The sequence below is a fragment of the Canis lupus genome, chromosome 37 (genome assembly GCF_011100685.1).
Source record: "Canis lupus familiaris isolate Mischka breed German Shepherd chromosome 37, alternate assembly UU_Cfam_GSD_1.0, whole genome shotgun sequence".
Classification (NCBI taxonomy): domain Eukaryota; kingdom Metazoa; phylum Chordata; class Mammalia; order Carnivora; family Canidae; genus Canis; species Canis lupus.
Genome location: NC_049258.1, coordinates 22,378,890 through 22,394,335, shown reverse-complemented (window position 1 = coordinate 22,394,335; position 15,446 = coordinate 22,378,890). Strand labels below are relative to the sequence as shown.

General features: G+C 39.8%; 1 protein-coding gene across 1 annotated transcript in view; it reads left to right on the top strand.

Annotated features, from left to right (window-relative positions):
- Window positions 1–15,446, top strand: part of FN1 (fibronectin 1) — a 66,451-nt gene that overhangs the window by 8,428 nt on the left and 42,577 nt on the right. Inside the window, exons 7-13 of the mRNA XM_038585906.1 lie at window positions 1,341–1,532; window positions 2,480–2,659; window positions 3,287–3,463; window positions 4,534–4,686; window positions 6,528–6,656; window positions 7,700–7,843; window positions 12,976–13,097. Coding sequence (XP_038441834.1) covers window positions 1,341–1,532; window positions 2,480–2,659; window positions 3,287–3,463; window positions 4,534–4,686; window positions 6,528–6,656; window positions 7,700–7,843; window positions 12,976–13,097 — 1,097 coding nt within the window. The remainder of the gene's footprint in view (window positions 1–1,340; window positions 1,533–2,479; window positions 2,660–3,286; window positions 3,464–4,533; window positions 4,687–6,527; window positions 6,657–7,699; window positions 7,844–12,975; window positions 13,098–15,446) is intronic.

Sequence of the window (15,446 nt, the reverse complement as noted above, 5' to 3'; positions counted from 1 at the left end):
ATTTCTCAAGTTTTCACTGAATAACGTACTAGCCATTGTTGCTTAGCCTTTTATCAATGAGTCATTAGGCTAAAAATATTTATGCTTTGTTTAGATTTTCCTCCTTTTGATGAGTTTTCATCTTGTTCTGAGCACTTCTGAAGGTGAACAAGATTAGATTCGGTGGTATCTTTGAGTTTATTATCAGTGATTATTATCAGTGAAATTACTGTTAACCAAAAAAAGAAAAAAAAAAGAAAAACCAATTACAAAGATCAATCTCCTGAAATAGTTTAAATTAAGCCTGTAGTTGGGATTTAATGGGGGTAAAGATTCAATAAATGTCTATTTCTATTAATATTATGAATATTATAGAGAAAATGTTCTGTTCAAAAAAGTTTGAGAAACATTGGGTTGAACAAAATGGAACCTCTTTCTGTAGGATCTTTACGTCCTTTTGCATTGTGGCTCTTTAGTGGAGTATATAAATACAGATGACGTCTCCCTAGCGTGTGTGACCATGGGACCCACTGTCTGACATGTCTTTGGGTTCTAGTGTTGAGCAGCACTTAGGGAGACGCTGATTTCAGTCTGCAGTTATTCTGGCATCAGTTCTCCCTGACCTTTGGGAGAACAGATTTCTAAAAGTTTTTTTTTTAAAAAAGAACAACATATTCTGTTGTTGTCTTACTCTGAAAGGAAAGCTGTGTTAAGAGGATGGATTGGTTTTAGAAACACACACACACACACACACACAAATCCCCAAATGACCCGGAGGAGAAACAAAATGTGGAAGGAGGGGCAACTTCTAGAGAATCCCAAGGTGTTCTCTGATGAGCTCAGAGGCACACAGATGACCATGGGGGGGACTTCTCAAAAACAACATCAGGAAGAGGAATGCCCAATGGTATTGAACTTACGAAAGCTGCCAAGAGAGCAAGGGTGAGGCAGACCATCTCAGGAGAAGGGAGAGGCATGAAGACAGCACAGGGTACGTGAGGGAATGAGGAGATGAGGCCATGGCAAGGGAGGAAGGGGACCGTGAGCTTCCTGGTGTGAGTAGGAATTGTTGAGGGCATCTGCTCTGTTGAGTGGCGGGATAGTGCCTGCGATGTAGAAATGCAATCCCAGTAGCTGCAGATAAGCTGGAAGATGGAGACCATCTGGAGGACTCTTACAGAGTATTTCCTAGGCTGCATGTAGAAGCTTCTGCAGAAAGGAAGGGGCATTTCCTTCCAGGTTGCAGGTCAGTAACGCGGTGGATTTCAGAGCGATCTGTGTGGGACCCTGAAGATCCCTAGTCTGGAAGGTAGTTGTTGTCTCTTATCCAGCATTGTGACTGTCCCTTCTCATGCCCTCAGGATCAGGCCCCTTCACAGATGTCCGGACGGCCATTTACCAGCCCCAGCCTCACCCACAGCCGGCTCCCTACGGTCACTGCGTCACGGACAGTGGCGTGGTTTACTCTGTGGGGATGCAGTGGCTGAAGACACAAGGAAATAAGCAAATGCTTTGCACTTGCCTGGGCAATGGAGTCAGCTGCCAAGAGACAGGTCTGTATTATCTTTTCAAAAAACAGTGCTGATAACTTTTTATTATTTAATTTTTGGAAGGCAATACATCCATTTACAGGAAAAAAAAAAGTAAAACAATAAAACAAGCTTATAATCTATAGAAAAGCTTATAATCTTACCACCCTGTGATAACAACCAGGTTGGCATTTCATATATTTTCTTCCAATCTTTTTAATCTATGTATTTTCTTTCCCCTACTGGGGATTCAACTGCTGTGTATTATCTTTATTTGTCTAAAATGTTGTTACAAGAGAGTTGCTTTCTGAATAGCAAATCAGCCTTAGTTTAGACTCTAAATCTCACGTTTCTGGAGCTTCTCGATGGAAGCTTCTCTCAACAACCTGATGCGTTTTTCTCTGGGCTACCAAGTGGTAATAACGATAGCAGTAACAATCGATGCACTTAACTTTTCCCCTAGAATAACCTCGTGTATTAATGATGAAGGCACCCACAGAGTCGTATACACCCCTCCAGTATACTCTGAGCAGCATTCTTAGTCAACCTGTATTCATATACCTTTACAAATGGGGAAACTGAGGCATGGCAGCATAGATGGCGACAAAAGACATGGGCAGAACTCAAGCATCCCTCCATCTGCAAAAGACCGGTTTCCTGAGTAACACATATTTTTTAAAGATTTTATTTATTCATGAGAGACAGAGAGAGGCAGAGACATAGGCAGAGGGAGAAGCAGGCTCCATGCAGGGAGCCCAATGCGGGACTCGATCCCAGGACCGCGGGATCAACTCAACCACTGAGCCACTCAGGTGCCCCCCAAAGTGACACATTTTGACTGACATTAACTAGGTGATTATCTCTACTGGCAGCTTGAGGGCACAAGCTCAGTCTCAAGCTAGAAATAAGCAGCTACTGGTAGGAGATAAGTGCAGCCTTATTTACCGAGATCCTTTTGGTTTTGCTTGTAGCCGTCACCCAAACTTACGGTGGCAATTCAAACGGGGAACCCTGTGTCTTACCATTCACCTACAACGGCAGGACTTTCTACTCCTGCACCACAGAAGGGCGGCAGGATGGACATCTGTGGTGCAGCACAACTTCCAATTACGAGCAAGACCAGAAGTACTCCTTCTGTACAGACCATACTGGTGAGTCTCCCAAGGGCAACACACAGCAGAGAAAAAAAGTCATTTCTCATCCCTACTTTGATTTGCCAGCCTTCTAGCCATTAATCTTGAGGCTGCAGAAGAAGTAGCACTTTGGTTTGACCTGGACCCAAGAGGCACGAAGCCGACTTGGCCGCCCAAGATCCTTCCATGTTCCCCAGGACCCTTGGGAAGTGACACCAAGGGGGAAGCCCTCCAGTTCAATTATTTTAGACGTGTTGGGATCACGATGTGATTAAAGATACGGGTATATTAAAGTCCGTAGGCAATCCCGCAGGGCTAAAGAACACACAGGGTGGATGCCTGAGTGCTTTTGCTTCTCTTCTGGTTAAAACTATGTTTTATTCAAAGCAACCATTTGATCTTTTCTTTCCTGGCTGGGAAAATGAGAGTGAGATTGGATTTAAATCTCTTTTGAAGGTGAAGGTGAATACGCCAAGGAAGCTTGCAACTCTATTATCAGGTCTCCTTTATTCTGAGGTAGACTCCCTGTGAATTAGCTTCAGAAACCTGGCTCACTTGGAACCTTCCTGTAGATATGCCCCGCTGTACACTGAGAGGCTCAGTTGTGTAATATTTTCCTTCCTATTTGTGTACTACCCTGGGCAGTTTTGGTTCAGACTCGAGGTGGAAATTCCAATGGTGCCTTGTGCCACTTCCCCTTCCTGTACAACAACCACAACTACACGGACTGTACTTCTGAGGGCAGGAGAGACAACATGAAGTGGTGCGGAACCACGCCGAACTACGATGCTGACCAGAAGTTTGGATTTTGCCCCATGGCCGGTAAGATGAAACCCCGTGGGCCATCCAATTATGGAGTTAGACAAAAGAATAGTGTCTAATTTACTCCCATTTCACCCATTAAGTGTTTAATTTTCAGACAGCACAAAACTTCATAAGATATATGCATAGAATTATATGTTGCATACAATTAATATATACTATACAATTATTTATATGATTGTAAAATCCTTTTGGTATAATTTAACACCCAAAAATATGTAAATACATTAAGAATACTTTTTAAAACATCTGGAAAGGCACACTTTTTGCAGGTTTGTCATTTGTAAGGAGCACACAACTGAGTAGCTTAAAATATTCCATGTGCAACTGCTGCAGACACGGACCTGCAATATTCACACACAACTGTGGTTCACTCAGAATCAGCTCTATCACTTAAGGAAATACCAAAATGGCCAAAACTATGTTTTCTGACAAGTATGGGATCTTTTCTCATTTAGAGAGATCAAGTTGGTACAAATGGGGTAAGGGGAGTCCATACCTTTTGTTTTCAAGTTTCAAGAACCCCGTAGATTACATTTGATCTTCGACCTGTAGAACCAAGAACCACGAACTATGCATCATCAGGTGTACGTATAAGGCAGTGAAACCCAAGAATACTACTTACACTCACTTTCATTTCTTTCAACATTTCATTCTCAAGAGAGAAGGTTGGATTTAGAAGAAAACCATGCTTTAGCTATGTGTTCTGTACCCGAACACAGAATTTCCCTCTGGGGTAGAATAACCTGGAACTAGAAAAAGTTATGGGGCAGTAGTCAACATCGGTCTTCTAGAACAATGCAGACCCGTTGTGTGAACCTGTAGGTATTATCGTGCTTTGAACATCCCCCAACCTTTCCTGCAACAATTCCCTACCACGTACTTCCCCTTTGGATTGAGTTTGCTCTCTGGGACTCAAAGCTCTACACAGGCCCAGAATAGCACTGAGACTTCTTTGAGGCTCACCAGACTGCTTTCACAGTGAGAGTTCTTAGGATAATCCACGCTGGACCGATGATACCGCGTATGTTTTTAGACCCTGTATCATTTTCCCATCCATTTCTATCCAGCCCATGAGGAAATCTGCACAACCAATGAAGGGGTCATGTATCGCATTGGAGATCAGTGGGACAAACAGCACGATATGGGCCACATGATGAGGTGCACATGCGTTGGGAATGGTCGTGGAGAATGGACTTGTGTTGCCTACTCCCAGCTCCGAGGTATGCTTGCTTATTAATGAGAACATTTGATAGAAACAGGAGCACAGAGAGGACCAAGTTTGTATGTGGAAACTTGTAGTTTACCAAGAGCAGGAGAGGAACTATGCGGGGCCACACCATCGGCCTCCTGTGCAGGATAAGCCTCTCATGTTAGGCAGCCAGTGGAGAAAAGCTGGCAGAGCAATTCTAAAATTCTGAAGCATCCCAGTATGTGAGTACTTACACTGAGCTGAGAAGATGACTCCAAAGACACAAGGATCTGATCCTTTTAGCTTCTAGATATGCCATTGGAGTCACGTCGAGGAAAGATTGGATAGTTTCTGTAAAGAAAAGAGACTTTGCTGGGTTTTTAAAAATATTTTATTTGAGAAAGTGAGAGAAGACTAGTAGGGGGAAGGGCAGAGGGAGAGGAAGAAACAGGCTCCCCGCTGAGCTGGATCCCAGGACCCTGAGATCATGATCTGAGCTGAAGGCAGACACTTAACCCATTGAGCCACCCAGGTGCCCTGACACTTTGCTGTTCTAAAATCAGATCCTTGCAGATCCAAACTGAAGGTGACAGAGAGACCTATTTCTTTTGCTCAACTCAAATGTTTTCCTTTGGATCCTGGTATATGATAGAGGGATGGCGATTTATTAAAACCATTTTAGTACTTCTGTTTCTTTGATTTGAAAACTAAGATTTAGGCAGAACTCTGAGCCAATAAATATTTCGTGTAACTGGTATGTTGACATGGGCCTGAACTCGTTCTCCTTTTGTGGGTAACACACTCCAGGAGTAATCATAATTCCGCATGATCTTGCAGAAGTGAAAGGAACCCTAGAAAGACATACAGACCAACTCTTCACTTTCCAGATGAAGGAACTGAGACCCAAACGGGGAAAGTAATTTCTCAGGATCTCTCAGAGAGTTAGGAGCAGAGTTGGCCTATTTTTCTTTTTAATTTCACAAATGCCATAGATGTTAAATTATTTCCCAAATCCACCCCACCTGTTACAGAGATCAGACCATGACACCGTGCTGGGTGCTTCCTAAGTATATTTGATCTTTCTCCCTATTTCTCAGAGCAAGCAGAGATCTGAAGGACGTTATCATCTATGCAAGAACTTTTCCAAAAGTAAAATGCGCATTTATTAAAAAATTACCTTTCCACGGGAAGGTATATCTTACCACATTCTGGTAGTTGTATATACCTTGGCCTCTGATATTTAAGTTTGTAAGAAAGAGCTTTTGTGATAAAGAATTATTTTTTCCAAAAATTGTATTCCTGACCAAACTTTGAAAAAGTGTTCATTCTATGCTGGTAGAAAAGTTATTCTAGTGGGAAGTGTTGATAATTTGGTGAAAAAAACTGTACACTTTGAGAAACTTGGTATTTTGGGGGTGCCTGGGTGGCTCAGTTGGTTAAGTGTCCACTCGGGTCATAATCTCAGGGTCCTGAGATCGAGCCCAGTTCCGCACTCAGTGTGGAGTCCACTTGAGATTCTCTCTCTCCCTCTGTCCCTCCCCCAGCTTGCACAAGCTCTCGCCCTCTCTCTCTCTAATAAATAAATAAATCTTTATTTGAGAAAGAGAGTACACACACCAGGTGGAGGAAGGTACGGAGGGAGAGGGAAGAGCAGACTCCATGCTAGGCAGGGAGCCCAATGTGAGGCTCAATCCCAGGTCTCCAAGATCATAACCTGAGCCAAAGGCAGATGCTTAATGGACTGAGCCACTCAGGCACCCTAAATAAATCTTAAAAAAAAAAAAAAAAAAAAAAAAAAAAAAAGCATGGCATTTTTAAATTTCATTGCAAAACTTAAGAAAGTTCTCCACCATCCCACTGTTTCCTAAACAGATCAGTGCATTGTTGATGACATCACTTACAATGTGAACGACACATTCCACAAGCGTCATGAAGAGGGACACATGCTGAATTGTACCTGCTTTGGTCAGGGCCGGGGCAGATGGAAGTGCGATCCCATTGGTAATTAACTCTCGTGTCTAGATGGTTTTGGTTGCTGGGACTCGTTAACAAGTTTCAGATAAGGAGAGCGATTTCATATCACATCACTGAAGTTGGCTTTGATCAGTGGCTTGCAGAGAGCTTGGTAAAATCTTTTCCCTAATCATGACCCAGTATATCAACTTGATGTTGTCACTGAGTTTGGTAACCCACGCAGGTTTATTTTAATGGAATAGAATTAGTTCTTTGGTTCTGAATCATAAAGAGAATCCGTGTTATGAAAGAGAACTTTCCTTTGCTGACTGTGCAGATGCTCATGCCAGTAAATACCTCCTTCCAAATACTTTATTTTTCTTGGCTGCCCTTTATAATAGGTCTAAGCAAATAGCGAAGGTTGAGCCTTGACAGAGCTGCATGGCCAGCTTTAAGGTAACCCATTAATATTCCTTTACCAAAGGAGGCCTGTTGCTCACTAAGAAAACAAACCCATCAGATGAGTTTGTTTGACCTGAGATGATCAAAGCTGATACAGAAGCCAGAGAGCTCTTTTCAGAAACTGCTCAGCAAGTATTCATAGGTCAAAATCTAGTTCATCCATTTACATGTAAACTGGAGTCCTTCAAAATTTAAAGAGGTGTTTAAAGTGATATTTTGTTCTTACTATTCAAGCGGCGAGTTGCATTAATGTAGGCAAAATAATATCTAATTTAGTTTTCTCAAACTGCCATTCAGAATGTCAGTATGTACTGAAATCTAAATCATACAATTTTTATTTAGAAATAACTGTCTTTTTAGAAAACAGTATTTCTTCCACTGGGTGCTTTTTTTTTCTTTTGTATATTTTTTTATTGGAGTTCGATTTGCCAACGTATTTTTTTCTTCTTTACTAATTGTCTCGTAAGGTAAAAGATATGAACAAAATATTTAGTAACCACATATATTTGTAAGGACAAATAAGTCGTAAGTTTCCAATAAACTAAGAATATGCTAGCTCCGGCACACTGAAATTCAGTTTGTAGCTCTGAGTCTTCAATGCTGCTTCTTTTACTTTGTGTATATTTTAGACCAATGCCAGGATTCAGAAACTCGAACATTTTATCAAATTGGAGACTCATGGGAGAAGTATGTGCATGGTGTCCGGTACCAGTGCTACTGCTATGGCCGTGGCATTGGGGAGTGGCATTGCCAGCCTTTGCAGACCTATCCAGGTAAGTAGCTGTGTTGGTGCAAACTGAGAACTTCCAACTGAGTTGTGAAAACAGGGCAGCATCAGTGTTTTTAACACTCTGACACCTGTATCGGCTTCCTCTCTTTTTCCCATCTTTTGCTCTTATCACAATCTAAGAATCCGATATTTGACTAAAATGATTTTCCTTTCAAGTACAATATCTATAAGGCGGTGAAAATGTGCTGGTGTGTCAGTTTGTTTCTGAACACTGTAGAGCATTCCGTTAAGTTAAAACGCTCCAACTAATTTGATCTCCTGTCTGCACATGGAAATAGAAACCATGCTGGGAGCTACGCTGGGAGTGAAGGGTTGGGGTTTTATGTTATGACTCTCAATAGAAAGATTGCATAGGGGGATGATATGGAATACAGTATAGAGTATGTGGGTTCACTGTGTGTTCGCTCAACATTTCATCCAGGGCCTCTTTGTGTCAAAATTTTCATTTGTTTGATCAATTGGAGTCTAGAACAAAGTATTCTGGGTCAAGAGTTGAGTAATTTAGTCAATTTTCTGCCCACGCAGTTCAAATACGCCCAACTGTTTATTGCTGGGGATTTTTTAGGTCACAGGACATAATGAATGCCTAGCTGTAGGTGTGATTAACTCATTTTAGAAAAAGAAAACAAGTTTTTAAATTTAATTATAATAAGACATGGTGAATTGGGAAGCTCTCATCTTTAGTACCGGTTATTTGAGCAGCTACCGAGGTGCGGAGCCTCCTAGATTTCTGTTAACCTTAGGCTTGAAATAGGGCCCACATTCAGAAACCAAAAGAAGTTTTCAGAATATCAGAATCTGCCTATGACATAAATTAAGATTAAGTAAACTAAACCCCTCCATAGTGTAGTCAGAGATTCACTATCGTAGAGAATCAGATACGGAACAATTTAGCCAAAGGTAGAGTTTGCCAAGACGTGGGTCCGGGCTGTCCGTGTGCTGTGAAAGAGATCCACGTCAAGCTCCACTCATCGTGTTCCCATTTGTAAAATGAGGAGATGAAAGCCCATTGCCTTTAAAGGTCTTTCTAGCACTAACAATCTAACGATCTCTGATCCTAAATACTAACCACCCAGATATACCCTTTCAACAAACTTGGAAGAAACCTGGTTGTCCCCAACCCTCAGGTACTGTTAGGGCTGTCAGAGGTGACTTTGCCTTAACAGGCTCACAGCACAAATTCACCTGGCTCTTAAGTTGTATTTCATGGCAGATTTGGGTGGAGAAATCACTTAATATAATTTTTTTTGTTTAATAATTTTTTAAAAATCTGATTGCAGAAATACCTTCAGTTCAGAAATTACATCATTGTTATTTTTCTTTAGTGAGGCAACTACATGATAGAAACATCTAAAGAAATGCTCCCTAGTTTCTATGTTAATGATTGTTACTGGTGTGGCAACTTGTTGAAAATCATCCTCCATAACTTAGAGGGAAATTTTTTTTCTCACTCTTAACACGAGCCTGTTCACAAAGCGGCTCTCTGGAAGTGTTTAGGTGGACATGATGGGGTGAAATCTGGATGGGAAGGAAGCCTTCTGCTTTGGGGTTTTACAAGTCGACTTTGTTCCTACTATTTAAAAAGGGTAAGCGGAATGCCCAGTGAATCTAGAGGAGGAGATTTGGAGAGGGGGACGGTGTTTGCCCTCAGGACGCGGTTGGGTGCTTATCTCCATGCCTGGTTTGCTTAATGGTTCATGCCTAGCACATGGGGCTTTATGGGTGTGGAAAGAATGAAGGCGCCACAGATTACCGGTAGACTGCCTCTGAGCCTTGCCCTGTTTGCTCCTCCTGCAGAGGATTTGGTGGAGTTGTTCAAACTGAGAGTAGATAAGAGGCATTTGGTTTGTCAATAAACAGCTAGGAAAGCACAGATCTCAGCAAATAAAATAGAGAAAAAAAGGACTGAGTCGCAAACTCATAAATATTTAACTTCCCCAGGGTCATCGGTACTGGAAATGATTCATTTCAGCCTTATTTTAAACTGATTTTAAAAGTATACACATTGTGTCATGTTTCTACTTAGCTGTTTTATGGTTAGTCTGACCATACTGAATACGAGAGGGAGTCCGGTTTTTACAATGGTAATTGCTAGCGTAGACCAGTTGGGTTCATTTTTGTTTTATCACATCTAATTGATGTCAATGATGTCAGAATTTTCAGATTTCCTGTCTTCAGATCATATGTAGATGAAGGTAGAGTGGTAATCAGAATTTAGTTGACCTTACAAATGATGGACGCGGTCGCTTTACTTTCTGAACAAAAATATACTAAATGCATGAAATCCACACTACTGTTCTGTGCAGTTCCCTTAAGGAACTGGGCTATGGTTCAAGCGTGACTTTCAAAACCTACAATTTTGAACCAGTGCTTAACGTTTAAGAAAGAAAAGAAACTTCTGTAGTTTTGCTCCATCGTGGAGGTAAAAACCAATGAGTCGCCTTTTCCTGTTGCCACCCTCCTCTTCGTGGACCAAGGGAACATGATTATGGCTAAAGATGGGCAGTAGAGGACATTTGTATTGCCTTCCTGAAACTTGATAGATATTTTACCATCATAACCTTTTGCTTTTAATTACACGCTGGTTTTTTGTTTTGGGGGGGGGGGTTTAGAGCAGTTTTAGGTTCCCAGCAAAATTGAAAGGAAGGTACAGAGCTTTCCCATAGAGCTCCTGCTCCCACACATGCACAACCTCCCCGTTACCCACATTCCCCACCACACTGGTGCATGTGTCACCATTGATAAACCTGCATTGACACCGTCTTCACCCAATGTCTGTGGTTGACATTAAGGATCTCTCTCGTTGTTGTACATTCTATAGCATTGTAAACTTTTCCTTCCCTCAAAATTATGATTGCCAAACCAAGTAAAATACATATCAGGTGTCTCTTTCCTTAAGGAAAAAAAATGAATTGGATTTCAATTTGCCAACATATGTCATATCACCCAGTGCTCATCCAGTCAAGTGCCCCCCTCAGTGCCCATCCCCCAGTCACCCCAACCCCCAGTCCACCTCCCTTTCCACCACCCCTTGTTCATTTTCCCAGAGTTAGGAGTCTCTCGTGTTCTGTCTCCCTCACTGATATTTCCCACTCATCTTCTCTCCTTTCCCCTTTATTCCCTTTCACTATTTTTTGTATTCCCTGAATGAATGAAACCATATATTTGTCCTTCTCTGATTGACTTACTTCACTCAGCATAATACCCTCCAGTTCCATCCATGTTGAAGCAAATGGTGGATATTTGTCGTTTCTAATGGCTGAGGAATATTCCATTGTATACACAGACCACAGCTTCTTTATCCATTCATCTTTCGATGGACACCGAGACTCCTTCCTTAAGGAAATTATAGTAGGACTTCTTTGGAGGATCAATATTTAAACAACTTTATGCCAGTAATCATAAATAATTTATTGATGTTCACAGAAGTCACATCTCCAACATTTTACTCCATTATTTGTCTTATTTATTTAAATTTATTAAAAAACTTATTTATCTTTGTAAGGATCTTCATGAACAAGAAGACTAAGTTAAAAAGTCACATGCAATTAACTTATGCCAATTGATTAAAACAAACATCCGAACATGTCCTGTGAAATGTACACTGCTTTAGAATGGAAAACTGAGAATTTTATTTGTGGATTTTGGTATTCACGTGGCTTTGAAATATGTACATTAAATGGAATTAAGATCCAGAGAATATTTGTTAGTCTTCAACCACTTTGAATTATTCCCAGTGTGGAAGCGAGTTTATTATTTTAAAACTTCTGAGTCTACAGAGACATGCAAGTTATGTATTTGTTCTACTATAGAAAGCCTTGTTTTTAAAGAGAATTTAACAGCAAAGATAATAGTTTGAAAACCCCCCTTTTTTTTTCCTATGAGCTTTTAGAAAACTTAAATCTGTTAACAGTCTGGTGAAATGCCTTATGAAACTTGCAAAATGTGGCTTTTTTTGATAGAGTAGCAGTTAGAAATTCTTTGAAAGGTTATGACAGGGAACTTTATTTTATTTCTAATAAGTAGACCATTGATTGACATTGTAAAAAAGACAGTGTTTACGAAAAAGACGCTGTTCTATTCTGCAAGCTTAAATGCTATTTCATTATTATCTCTTTTTTCATTATTATCTTAAATGGCATCTACACTATTAAGAAATTAATTCTGCTTCCGTTATATGTTTTTTTTTAAAGAAGAACCGAAACCATATTTTAAATTTTGTTGGAAATAGTCATACGTATTGAGTTGTGGAAATACTGAATTTAGTATATACTTCAAAATGCCATTTCAGTTGGTAACTGCTTTTGAAAAGAAAAAAGTTGATCTCTTAATAATTTGAGCACTTGGTAGTAGGATTTTGGAATACAGTTATTTAGTAAAACTGGAACTAAAACTCTTCCTCTAATAGGATGCATAGGCTGATAAATAAAACTGAGTCTTGCGGCGTCTGGCTGGCTCAGTCAGAAGAGTGTGCAGCTCTTGATCTTGGCCAAGGTCATGAGTTCAAGCCCTATGTTGGGTGTAGAGAGCCCCACGTTGGTTAAATTTGAAAAAGGAAAGAAAGAAAAATGAGCCTATAATTATTCACCTAGGATTCCATCCCATTTAGAAATTGCGTTTTACATCATGTCGTATGGCCTTTGGAATGTTCCCTTTTTAGTGGGTAGATTTGTTCATGATGAAGACGTTCACAAATGAGAATTTGCTTTAAAGAAGCTTAGTATGCTAAATAAATAGAGTTTGGATTCTGTGTCCCTTTATTTGGGTTAGGGTAGTTTCACAATTTTCTCAAAATTCTTACTTTGAAAATGGAGAGTAAAAGCAAACTCAGAGGCATTTTTCAAATTTTATTTGCTATAAACAAGTTCTATTTGCATTTCTCATGTGAAGGACAACGATCTATTGACCAAGAAAGAATTTTGTTGCATTGATTTCCAAGGTCAGGATGTAGAAAAGTGATCCCAGAATTTTTTTTTTTTTTTTTTTTTTTTTACTCTACTCACATTTACTGATCAGCAAAACTGTCTTTTAATGATGGCCATCCATGTGCACTAACTTTTTAAGCCAAAGTAAGTGAATATCCAAGATCACCAAATCTCACATTTTCATTTTCAGGCACAACTGGCCCCGTCCAAGTAATCATCACTGAGACCCCCAGTCAACCCAATTCTCACCCCATCCAGTGGAATGCCCCAGAACCATCTCACATTTCCAAGTACATTCTCAGATGGAAGCCTGTGAGTATCCCACTCAGAAACTGGTCACACTGAGGCTGCCGAAATTAACACATTCTAAACATTTTTTTTTTTCCAGCTTTTGAGCCAGCAGGTCTGATTAACTGTCTGTGACTGGACATACAGATTTAGCTTTTTTGATATTTAGAAGGATTTAGAAAGATCTTCTTAACAAGGACTTAGAAATGATAATCCCTGAAACAATTCTTCCCCAATATGGGAAGAGAATCTAAAGGTGTTGTATGTCTTGCAACTCTATCAGAGGAAAACAATTACTGGCATCATTTCCATGATTTGAAAAATTAACATTTAGTGATTTGTGTTCACTTTTATAAGGGAGCACTTCTTAAAACATTACTTTTGATCCTCTGAAGTTATTTAGATTGAAGGGAAAAAGAGATGGTGCAAGGGAAGAACACATGAGGGATGATAGTTGGTTTAAAAAGTAAACCTTGTGATTTTTCTAATAAGGAGCATCTGGAAATTGAAAAAAAACATGCTGAGGAAGATACAGGTCCAGTAAGCTTTAGTTTTTCTTATCCTTTAAACTTGTCTGCTTTACCTCCGAAAGTTGTAATCACAACTTGAGAGACACTATTTTAAATACAGGCAGAAAATGCCCACTTTTAGTCACAGCTATTACATTCTAGCAATTAGCAACAAATCGAGGGGCACTTGGGTGGCTCAGTTGGTTGAGTGTCTGCCTTTGGTTGGGGTCCCGATCCCAGGTTCCTGTTCAGCGTCAGCTCCATGGTCATTGAGGAGCCTACTTTTCCCCTCTGTCCCTTCCTTTTTTTTTTTTTTTTTTTAAGATTTTATTTATTTATTCATGAGAGACATAGAGAGAGAGAGAGGCAGAGAGAGAAGTAGGCTCCATGCAGGGAGCCTGACATGGGACTTGATCCGGAGTCTCCAGGATCATGCCCTGGGCTGAAGGCAGTGCTAAACCGCTGAGCCACCCGGGCTGCCCTGTCCCTTCCTTTCTGCTCCTGCTCTCTCTCTCGCTCTCTCTCACTCTGTCTTAAATAAATAAATAAATAAATAAATAAATAAATAAATAAATAAATAAACAAATAAATAATTTGACTCATGCAGCTGTATTTAAACTCTCAAGGGAAAATTCAAGCTATGAAGTCATTTATTTTTTTGTAGTATACTCAGTGCTCTTGTCCACAGTGTGTGGAGCAGTCATTTCCAGAACTTTGTATCTAGTAGATGTTAGTCAATGGGATCACCATATTTTTCCCTCCAGCACTTCCTTGTCTTTCATCGTTTCATCTCATCACCAATTTTATTTACTTTAAATCTAACTCTGAAGTGTTATGTGAGATCTCTGTAATAAGGAACATTTACAGGTAGGTCTAAAATGTACATTGAATTGGAAAAATCTTCATTGAAACAGCAGTGATAAATTTCTTTGAGATTTTTAACAACTAAGAATTTTCAGGTTTTTCCTCAATGGATGTTACCTGAGAGTTTGTTCTTCAGTGTTTTCTTCTGATTAGCTAACTGCCTAGAAAAGTTCACATTGAATGAAAGATTAATCATTAAATCTGAGCTAATTGTAATGACTAATTTCAGATTTTTTTTTCAGGGTATTTGAGTTAAATTTTAGATTTAAAATATACTAGGATCCATCTCATTGATTTCAAAAATATAAATGGACACTGGAGTATTTGAATTATTGAGGAGCTGGTTGATTGGATAATTTAAAAAACTCATTGGGCATTAAAAATGTATTTTGACTTAGTTTAGAATATTTACACTTAAAAGGATCTCATCTTGTTTGAAGTAAGGCTGTTTCTTTTCCACACATTTTATTGCAATGAGTTTTGTGATCCATGACATGTTAATGAAGTTGGACAGGATGTGAAAATGTAAACTGGAAGCAAAGATTAAATAAACCGAAATCACATTCTTCTGCAGTCTTGCCCAAAGTTGGGAACTGCTTTTGATGGGGTAATTCATATCCAAGAATGAGTCATACAGCCAGACCAGTCGAACCTTATATGCGATCGTCCCAGGAACTGAGTCACAAAGCAATATTTTACTTTTGACTATTTCTGCAGGGCAAGAAATTTCCATCCTACAAAGTAAAAGATAGAATATGTGGCCTTTTCCCACTTCAGAGAAGAATGTCTCTTTGTTCATTGTAGAAATTTTAAAAAATGGGAGAGGCAAAACTTGGATTCATCATATTTTCTTGCTGATCTGAAATAAATTATTCTGACAAAAAAGGAAGGTGCCCAGCACCTGCAACTGTGTGACCTTGGGCGTGTCACATAACTATGTTTCTTTACCATAAAATGAGGGCAATTATACTATTAAGTAAAACAACACAGAGCATGGCAC